Raw genomic sequence first — 10,657 nt, 5'->3', positions numbered from 1 at the left:
TGGAATCAAATCACAACAATAATCCTACAAAAAAGATTTCGGAGACTTCGAAGAGAAAGAAAGAAACCGACAGAACAGGAGACTCCTGCCCGCAACAAAGCCAGAAAGTTGGTGTAGGGGAGAAGAGTTCCAACCCCCAGTGAGCGGGCCCCACAGTAATTCCAGGCTGACACAGGGCGATTTGTACTTTAAACGTTATGTAGCTGGATTATTGGGGGTGTGTAAACACACACGCACGTTGTTACTTTGTGATTAAGCTCGAGATAATCGACTAAATTTCTGCTTGACTAATCGGAGTCTCCTGTTGACTGTGCCTTTCCAATGCGATTTTTTCCAACCCTCCCCCGCATCCCCCCAGTCCATATCTCTTGGGGGGGGGCGGGGTGGTTTAGTTCGAATCATTGCAGTCATCGGCAGTTTCTTCGCCCCCCGGGCTCCCAGGAGAAATCGTAGCGATTCTGTTCTAAAAAACCTGGACTAGCAGCAGCACCAGCGGTCGATTTTGCTCTAAATCTGCACGGTTTTTGCACGGGCTTTCAAAATCCTCTTCTGAGGTCAGCCTGTAGGTGGTCAGGGAGCCTTGATTACCTTCATTCATTTGGGTTTTTTGTGTGGTTTCTTTTTTTAAAAAAATAAAACACACCACCAAGTGGCACAGAGTGGTGATAACAAACTGCAACTTAAAAAAAAACCAACCCAACTTCACAAGTACATCAGGGAGGATGAGGCGAGAAAAGCAGGCTGCTGCTGTGGCAGGGTTGGGGACAGAATTAGTTTAGCGCTCTCTGCCTAGGCTGAGATAAGAATACTCACTCCTTGTGCACCCATTCTTCAGACCCTCGCCATCTGTTTTTTTTTTTAATATGGATCAGCTTGTGGACTAGGAAACCCGTCGGTGGGCTAATGGCATTGTGTGCACTATTATTGTGCTATTACTTTTGTGCAAACTAGGCACCGTAGGTCTAAACTGGTTTTAAGCAAGGAGCAGGCACTTGTCCCTAGCAGATCTGATTTATGTGGCTGAAATATCCCTATCTCCACCCTCCTATTGTCTTGAAGTAGATGAACAGTTAAGACCTGGGAACAGTATAAGCCTAGGCAATTAAAAAAAATATGCAGCGTTTTTACCTCCCTGTTGTTGAGTTGAGGGTCTCCTACTGTAGGTAGAAGTGCTGTTGTGTGGGTAGTTCAGGGCCTTTTAGGCAAATGCTGGAGATCAATTAATCTATGTAGGGGTCACCTGAGACTCACCCCCCTGGGAAACTTTGAATAAGTGGCATCTCCACTCATCTGAAAGCTAAAGATTTGTCAGCTCCTAGTAAAAAGAAGTTCAGGCTACAGGTAATCTCTCCCCACCCCAAAGAATTTAGGGTGGGATCTATAGATCTAGCCTACAGGCGAAAGCCCTTTGGTATAAGCATTCATATAGCCAAGCTGTGAGCTCCAGCGATTTCACCCTTACTGTGCAAAACCCAGCATCATACTGGGAAGAGCAAAGAGGGTTAAGCCCAGGTAAAAAGACCACCACAAACTTTATAATGGACTTTTTATTAAGATTATAAATTTAAACAAATCTGAACAGTTTTACCCGGTGATATTCCATTCAATCCGCACAAAAATACAGGGATATAAAGAAGAAGAAAAAAAAAAAAGAAAACAAAAAACGTTTGGCAAGGCGTCCCTAGTACACCTAGTGCTTATACTGTGATGGTTGGGATGACAGGGCTGCAAAAACAAAAATCAAACACCTTTTTACAACAAAAGGTTTATTTGTTTAAAAATAATGTAAAATTAAAAAAAGGTGGAGAGAGTCAAGGGGCCACAGATCTCTTCACAAGACCAAGCAATGCTGGCTTTATGGTTTGGAAGGCTGAAACCAGAACAGTCAAACTTAAAAACAAAAAGCCCCAGCATATCACATTCAAAGAGACGTTAAAAGTAGTGTTAACACGTTTACCTGTGACACCTAGGTGAAGGTACACAAACACTGAGCGAGGGTGGGGTAAGGAGGACTGCAGAGCTGTGCATGATGGGAAATGTAGTTTGCCGTGGTGTCCCCAAACTTGTGTCCGGTTAAAAAGCGTAGGCCGGCAGGACTACAGGTCCCATGGAGCAGCCAGAAGAGTGGAAGAGGGTAAGAGAAAACCGCCCTTCTTCCTCCCCCACGAGAAGCTATTGTGCTCTGCAGGGTTACCCTGGCACACATGGTAGGAAGAGGGGTCGCAGCAGACAGTCCTTCTGGCAAGTGAGGAAAGTTGAAATGTTTTCATTTCTGCCTTCGGCTTTTTTTTTTTTAAATAAAGGCTGAAGTAGAGCAAGCGAGAGGAAGGCTGCTCCCGCAGAAGCGCGCTGCTGGAGGGAGGCACTGACCCACGCTGCTGCTGGCGGTGTGGGAAGGGGAGAGGAAAATGTAACTAAATGAAGTAGTTTGAATGGGAGACGGAAGGATTTAATCCACCCCGCGGGCTAGGAACCTTGCAAACGCGCCCGGGGTCCGTCTCCCCCTGCCTGGGACAAGCGAGGAGTGTGTCGGTTTAACAGACCCGATCACACTTGGCTCCCCTTTTTCTGTAGGCTCCTTCTCCCCGCTTAGGCCCCCCTCCCCAGATCTGCAGGCAGAGTCCCCCAGAGTTAGTCCAACGGCCTCTGCAAGCTTCGGCGTCTCTTCCCCCTGCCCCAGCACAAGCCGCTCCTCCGGGGGCAGAGAAGCACAGCTCTCCAAACTCTTCCCCAGCACACACGGCTTCCCCGGGGCAGCAGCCCTCGCCTCACGTGGCAGGCTCCCGGGCTCGAGTCGCCCCCGCACTCCATACAAAATAAAGCCCGAGCGGACACACGGCATAGTTAAATAGGTGCTTTTCATCTCTGCAAAAATAAAAGTCCCAAGATCTGCGATTTTTATTGTACAGTTTAGAAAACATGAGCTGGGCTTCCCCTCCCCCGCCCGCCCCCTCTTTGTTTCAGGGGCCCCTCCGGAGTCCGTGTCCCTGGGATCGCTCCCCCCCGCGTCCATCCCCGCCCCTAGAACGCCACGATGGCTCGAGTCCAGGCTCCCAGGCTGGCCAGCGCCTGCTTGCCGCACAGCTGCCCGTTGAGGGGCTGCTCACAGTCCGCCTGCTGCCGGCTCACCAGCCCCGTGAAGCCGGAGCCGAAGATGGAGATCAAGTTGGAGATGTTGGAAGAGTCCGGGGGCTGCTCGGGGCTGAAGTCCTCGAAGCGGGCTCGCTTGCTGCAAGGAGAGAAAGGGGAGCCGCCCCCCACTGCCACCCCGCCCGGGTCCCCGTCCTCCTCCCCCGGGTAGTACTTGCGCTTGGTGCCCGGGGTAGGCGGCGGGGCGCCGAGTCCCGCGGCGCCCTGGCAGCAGCACGGGCACTGCGAGCAGCAGTCCTGGTGCAGGTAGCCGTTCTCCACCGTGGTCACCACATGGGTGTCCAGGTCCAGCACCGTGGTGCGGCTGCTACAATGCGCCGAGGCGCCGCCGCTCGCTGCGCTCATGGCCGAACCCGGAGGCGCCGGGCTGCCGAAGTCACAGCTCGTCGGCACCGGGTAAAGCAGCCCCGGAGAAGCGCTGCCGCCGCCGCCGCCCCGGTAGAAGCCGGGGGAAGAGTCTCTGCGAAGCGCAGAAGGGGCCGCCGGCTGTGGCTGCTGGGGCGGGCTGGGCTGCAGCTCCAGCGGCTCGTCCTCCTGGGGCGCACCGGGCAGGAGCGCAGCGCACACGGGCACCTCCAGCAGGTCGCCGCCGCCTCTTCCCAGGACTCCCCCAGCCGCGCCGCCCAGCCCGCAGCTCCGCGGCTGCTGCATGCCCGGCTCCGGGTCCTCGGGCTCGGCCGCCAGCTGGAGCGGACTGAACTCCGGGGGGATCTCTCCGGCGGGCGCGCAGCCCGGGGGCGCCCCGAGCAGGAGGCCGCCCTCCTGGTAGTGCTGCTGGCGGCGGTAGAGCTCGGCGTACCGCTCGCTCAGGTAGAGCTGCCGGGCGTTGCGGAGCACGTAGGAGACCAGCAGGTTCTTGTGGAGCTTGATGCCCCCGCGCTGGGTGCGGGAGCTGTGGATCTTGCGCAGGGAGAGGCTGATCAGGCTCTGGGCGTCCAGGGCGCACTCCATCCTCCTCCGGCCCCCCAGCATCTGCTCGCTCCGCGCTGGCAGCCAGACACCCCGGGCCGCATCCACCCGGGCCGGGAAGGGGCTGGGGTCTGCTGTTGGTGTGCGGGGGGGGTCTCGCTCTCTCTAGCTCTCTCAGGGGGTCGCCAGCGCTTCGAGGGGAGCCACCATCACCGGTGCGCCCCCGTGCCACCGCCACCCCCGTCGCCACCCGCCCTCACCTTGAGCGCAAAGCAATGAGCGCTCGCCTACCCAGCCCCCGCTATTTATATGTCCTCCCCAGCCCCGCCCTTGGCTCCCGCAGCCTATCGCCGGGCCCGGCCCGGCCTGACGGGCAGCCGCCTCCCGCCCAGGAGAGACCGGGCCGGCCAATCAGGGGAAGGCGGTTCCTTTGTGCTATTCAAATACCTAACAGACTTGGGGCTGCTGCCTGGAATGTTCTCATGAGAGAGGAGCCGCCGCGGCAGCCGGCAGCCCGAGCCGGGGTGGGCGTGGGGGGCTGCAGCCGGGGGGCGGCGGGGAGGGACACGTGCACCCGGGTGGGGAGGCTGGTTTCCCCGCGGCTGCGCTGCTTCCCTTGGCAGGTGAGTGGTCACCATGTGCGGGGAGAGGGGGCTGGCCTGAGACGCCGGGTGGCTTCTGGGCTTCTCCCTCCCTCCTTCCAGCAGGTAGGACCGGGTGGGGGGGGGAGATGCAATAATAAAAATACTGAATAATTAATTACTTACAGAATCCTAGAGACCAGAGCTGGAAAATCCCGCTCCTGGGCGTGTGATCCGGCCCCCACCTGGCCAGGCAGGGAAAGCACATGGCTCCATCCTACCCACCGGCAACACTGAGCATGTGAGCGCCCTAAAAGACCGGGGAGTTCACCAGGCAGGGAGGCGATGTGCCCGCCCCGCGTCGGTTCCCACGTTCTGTATGAAATGTTACTACCCGCTGAGAAGGTGCAAAGAAATACCTCGAGGTCTCTTCGCCACGGGGAGCTGGGCTTCGGGAACACCAGCTGTGGACACGATCCTGCAAGCACCTCGGCCCCGATCCTGCAACGCGCCCTGCGCCAGCACGGATCCCCCATTGACTAAGGAGGGAATCGAGGCCTGATCCTGCACCGTAGAAGTCAATGGCAGTTTTGCCACTGACTTCAATCAAAGCAGGATCAAGCCCATTGTGCATGCCCAGGGGTTTGCCTGCCTGGAGCTTTTGCAGATTTAGGACCTTTAGGAGGTGTGTAAGTTTACTCCAGAATCAGAAACCCACTTTTTAAGGCAACACTCATTCCTGACTTCAGTGGGGCTCCCTGGCTGGCTTCAGTTTCATGGTTCAGGCCCTAGAAAACCATCTCATCCAAGCCTCTGACCATAAAGGGAAACCTCTTATTTTCATTTATTTATAAAATATGATTATACCAGTAGAATAATAAAAATATTTTATAAATGAAAGACCATCTCAGGGCCTTGCCACTGACAATGTTTGCAGCTAACAGTATTTTATGTACTCTTGGTGCATTGCACAAACAGTTAAAACATAACACCTTGGAAAACAATCTAGAAAACCCAGGTAAAAGACAAGTAGCAAGAGCAGTGAAACAGGAGGAGAATGATGTGGTAGGGCTGAGGGCCTGAGGAAGAGGGGAGTCCTGTACAAGAAGCGACACTGGTAACTGCCGATTCCCAGATTTTTTTTTTTCTGATTTTTTTTTTTGATGAAAAATTTTTCTTCAAAAGTTTTTTGGGTTTTGTTGAAAAGACCTAGAGTTAGGCTGAACTCCTCCCTTCTTCCTCCCCCCCCCAACTTTCTTGGTTTTCGATTATGGCATCCTCTTTCCCACCTGTTTTTTTTCCTTATTATTATTTTTTTTTTTAACAAAAAGCATGGTGTTGAACCTAGCTGTTTCCCATGGACATGTATCTTGATTGAACAAGTCCGTTCTCATTGGGGGAAAAAAATTCAAATGACAAATTTCAGCCAGCTACAGTTTTCAGTCTTGCTTCTACACAGTGGGTGGGATGGGTTGCGGAAGCTGGACTGTGCTTTATTTATCTGGATTTGTCCATGATGGATACAATACAAAGCACTTTTTAGGGCCTGATCCTAGGCTCCTTGCTTTCCCATGTTAGTAGCCTCATTAACATCATCTTCTTTTGTATGGTTGATGCAGAGCAGCAATTACAATTTCACCTGAAGTTGATTGAGCCAAATGGCTACATCAGAAGTAGCAGAGCTTGTTGCAGTGATGTCTCCTTCATATTTATAAATTGGGCAGTAGGTGAGGGTATGTGTGAAGGTCTGCTGTGGGGAGCCACCCTCACACTCCAGGAAGTCCTTGATTTTCCATTTGTGCATTAGATGACCACATCTACCACTGTCGGTTTGGATTTGGTTCAGATTGACCAACATGTCTGTGGAAGGTCGAACCCAGGAACTTTTTGCGTGGGATGCGGCACAAGGGTCTTGTTTTTTAAGGCTTGTTTAGCACAATCTGCTTTCCAAGTGTCCGTCTGATCGTAGCCTGATTGCATGAGGCTAAGCGAATGTTCCCTGGAAGGCTTGCGGGACTTACGACGTTGGAGGGGGGCGTTGTTGAGGTCTTGGTGGATAGGAAGACATCTGTTTTCCTGGATTCACTGAGCTTTGTGGAGCGTCGCAGCAGTTCAGTGTATCGGTGCGGGAGCGATGTTAGACAGAACAGGTAGCCATAGTGTTGGAGTCAACTCAAGAGTTCCAGTGATGCCCCGCGTCACTGCATCAGCTGGGTGTCAACAAGTCGCATGTGGCTGCATCTGCCCCATACCGGTGCACAATATTCAGTTACTGCATATACAAGTGCTATTGTTTGCAGGTGTTCACAACACTGATGCCGATGCACCCCAGGTTGTACCTGCTAGTTTCTGAATTACGTTGGCACTCATTTTTATCTTTGCAGCTACCTTCTCAAGATCCAGCTCCTTGCAGGATCAATCTCCGATAAAAACAAGAGCTCCCCCTAACTTAAATGGGCCTGCTCCAGTAATAAGGATGGTAATTGTGGTTAAGACTCAGGATGGAGATGGAGGAGACCTGAGTGCTACACTTTATTTTGACGCATGCTTCCTGTGTGACCTTGGGCCAAATTTTTCAAAGGAGGTTTCTAGGTTTGGCTGCCTCCATTTTTGGCTGCCTTGCTTGGTACCCATTGGGCCTGATTTTCATGATTTCTCCTGCTGCTCCCAGACACTGGAATTTTGGAGTGTGCAGCACTTCTGAAAATCAGGCCCTGGAGGTCCTAAGTTGGACACCCCAAAAGAGAGGATACTCTTGAAAACTTCTGACCAGATCCTCTAAACACTTAACCCATGGTTAATTTTCTTATCATGGGCACTGCCTTTGATTTCTATGGGGCCCTCACAGCTGCAAAATTAAGCCTGTGCATAAAAATTTGCAGGATTAGAACTTTTGGCTTTAATCTTATTGTGCTTCAGTTCCCCAACTGCAAAATGAGGATATTAAATACTTCCCTACCGCACCAGGATGTTGTGAAGATAAATTCATTCATGTTTCTTGTGGGATGCTCAGCCACTCTAGGGACGAGCATCATGAAAAATAGTATAAATATTATTTTTGTATCACATCTTTCATACAAGCTAGGTCCTACAATGTATTACACAGTTACATAATACAGCTAAAAAGATAAAAAATAAAAGTATAGCAGAGGGAGAGAGAAATGAAGAGGGGTAAGCGAAGGAGGAAACATATGCTTTCAGCTGAGATTACAAAATAGATGGGGAGTTGATGAGATGGAGAGTCAAAAGAAGTCTAATCTAGAGGGCAAGTGGTGCAGAGGAGAAGGCTCGTGCACCAAACTGGCAAGATTATTTCTTATACATTGTAGTAAATGTACATAGGGCTTTAGGCCTCTGTTCACGAGGTACTTACATTCATAAGTAATTCCACTGACTTCAGTGGGAATTCTCATGTGCTTAAAGTTAGACATGAGCTTAAGAACCTTGCTGACCCCTGAGTCTTATAGAACCCAGGAAAGTCAGGGAGCCTGGTTCTTCACTCTTTTACGGTGCTGCAAATGGAGAATCAGGACCCAGTGTCCGAAGAACTTGGACCTGCTCCTGCGTTCCTTACACTCGAATGCCCACAAATCACTGGGAGCGTTGGGTGTGTGAGAAATGTAAGTTTGGGCCCCTTTTGTAAAGGGAGGGAGGGAGAGAGAGTGAGAGAGGAGGCTGGTGTCAGTGACCTTCCATTAAAGGCAACGGGAGGCTTTCTATTGACTCCAATGGGTTTGGGTCACTTGGACAAGCACAGAGAGCAGGCAGGAGAGCGGGGAGAGAATGAACTAACCCCTAGAGAAACAGGACAGCAAAAAGATGTCAGTACAAAGACCAGTGGCTAGGTCTCAAAATGCAGTACAGGCAGATCCAACCCAACATACAGCAAAGTGATTTCTACTACAGTACGAGAACAAACCTTACTTACATGTGCCATAAACACTAATCAGAAGCAGTTTGTGAGCTACATTAAGGAAATAACCTGTACAAGCAGTTCAGTGTTTTTCTAATGTTCACAGCCAGGTGTGCAAGAGCTTGTTTTTGTTTAGTTTTTGGTTTTGCTTTAAAGTGAGAACCCACTTTTAATTCTGGTTTGAAAACATTGGGACTGGTTATCCAGCAGGGAAAGGAGACCCTGTCCTTCTAGTCCAGGGGTCCCCAACCCGGTGCCATGGGTGCCATGGGGCCCGTGGGGGCATCTAAATGCACCCGCGTCCTGGCTGATGATCGAGCATCTGCTGAAATGCTGCCGAAATTCGGCAAGCGACGTCATCCAGAGGCATTGCTGCCGAAATGCCACCGAATTTCAGCAGCATTTTGGCGGATGCTTGACCGCTGCCACGGTCCTTCGTCTGGCGCTCGCCAGACAAAAAGGTTGGGGACCGCTGTGCTAGTCGTCCTTCTGGAGCTTAGTATTTGGCTGTTTGAAGGTATGTTACAAATTGACTGCAAAGACACTCTACATGGATCCATTCCTGCCCTTCTTTTGACGTCACTGGTAGTTGAGGTAGGGGTGTCAACTCTGACTGAAGTTGTTCTGGGAGATTTTTTCCCCCCAGCCTGATGTAATGTGATTTTCTTAAAATATCCTATTAAAATCTCCTGGGTTGCTTTCAGTAGTCACCGGGAGATCAATGTCGATTCCTGGAGACTCCAGGCCAATCTGGGAGGGTTGACAACCCTAAGTTGAGGGCGTACGGCTTGTTGCAGGATCAACCCATTTTGTAAGTAATATAATAATAATACCTATATTTTCGTAGTGCTATTATTAGTAGATCTCCAAGCGCTTTGAAAATCAGTATTTTATCCCAGTTTTTTACACATGGGGAATCTGAGGCACTGAGCAGGGCCGTGACTTGCCCCAAGTCAACCAGCAAGCTAGTGGCAAAGCTGGGTATAGTCCCCATGTCTTCTAAGTCACAGTCCAGTGCTGTTTAGGGAAATGCACTTGGCAGTAACTTTGCATAGGAATGAGAATGAAATACCTTGTTTTCTCTTTCCCTTTGATTATGTGGATTGTCCAATAGTCCCCTCTCCTAATGATGCTTAATAGCTGACACCTACAAACTCCTCTAGGGTCTCTGGTTTTTTTTTCTTTTTTCTTTTGTGTGAACATCCCCAATCTTGGACCTGAAGGCTTTTCTACACTAGGGGTTTTTACAGTAGCATAGCTACACTGGTAAAAACGTCCAGTGTCCACCAGCGTGACGTATCCCTGTTTGAAACTTTTCACATTGGTGCAGAGCAGCTGCAGGAGGGGTTTGCACTGGTGTAGCTGCATGGCTGTAGCTACTCTGCGGTAAAAACCCCCAGTGCATGCAAGCCTTGAGATGTGTCTTTCTCGTTCTGCTGTTGTCCATTGTTAAGGGTGAAAATCTAGGAAGTCAGGAACAATTTTGGAGTTTAGGTGGCATTTCAGTGTTAAAAGACTCATTTCATTCAACTCCACTTACATGTATTGACTGAGGAAATCTTTATTAATCCTTCTCAGAGAGCATGTGCATATTTGTTTTTTAATTTTTTTCAATTGTGTAGAGGACTAAGCTGGTATTAAAGAGACTCGTCAAATAGAATAGGGTCAGGATTTGGATTTGGTAAAAAATGCAACGGTTCTATAAATATTAAAAGAAATATTTTGTAATTTTTTTATGTTATGGGAAAATGTTAATAAAAAATGTTTTCACCTCTATTTTGTTTGGACTGAAACCTCTCTGGCAGGATTCCTGAAACCCTGGCTAGTTCCTGAAACCGACTAGAAATGCCCCCACTGAAACTGACAAATCTGTTTTCATTGTCCGATAACCAAACAGACCAAATGATGAAACATTCTTTCAGCTTTAATTCGCTTAATCAATCCTGCCAACATTTAGGCATTGGTTTAATTTTAAACACCTGAGTACTTTACTCCGGTGCTTAGCGTTAAGTCTGTGCTTAAGGTCCAAATCCTCAAAGCCTGGTATTTAGAATCCTGACTTCCATTGATTTCAGTGGGAATTGGAATCCTAAATACCTTTGAG

General features: G+C 50.1%; 1 protein-coding gene across 1 annotated transcript; it reads right to left on the bottom strand.

Moving 5' to 3' along the window:
* Positions 1-1,538: 1,538 nt before the first annotated feature.
* IER5L (immediate early response 5 like) lies at positions 1,539-4,309 on the bottom strand. The gene has a single exon (XM_050926206.1). It carries the CDS (start codon positions 4,120-4,122, stop codon positions 3,022-3,024), a length of 1,101 nt encoding a protein of 366 aa, XP_050782163.1. The 5' UTR covers positions 4,123-4,309; the 3' UTR covers positions 1,539-3,021.
* Between the last annotated feature and the right edge of the window lie 6,348 nt (positions 4,310-10,657).

This window comes from Gopherus flavomarginatus, chromosome 17, assembly GCF_025201925.1.
Source record: "Gopherus flavomarginatus isolate rGopFla2 chromosome 17, rGopFla2.mat.asm, whole genome shotgun sequence".
Taxonomy (NCBI): Eukaryota; Metazoa; Chordata; order Testudines; family Testudinidae; genus Gopherus; species Gopherus flavomarginatus.
The sequence above is the reverse complement of the archived record's forward strand: the minus strand, read 5'-3'. Positions and strand labels throughout refer to the sequence as shown.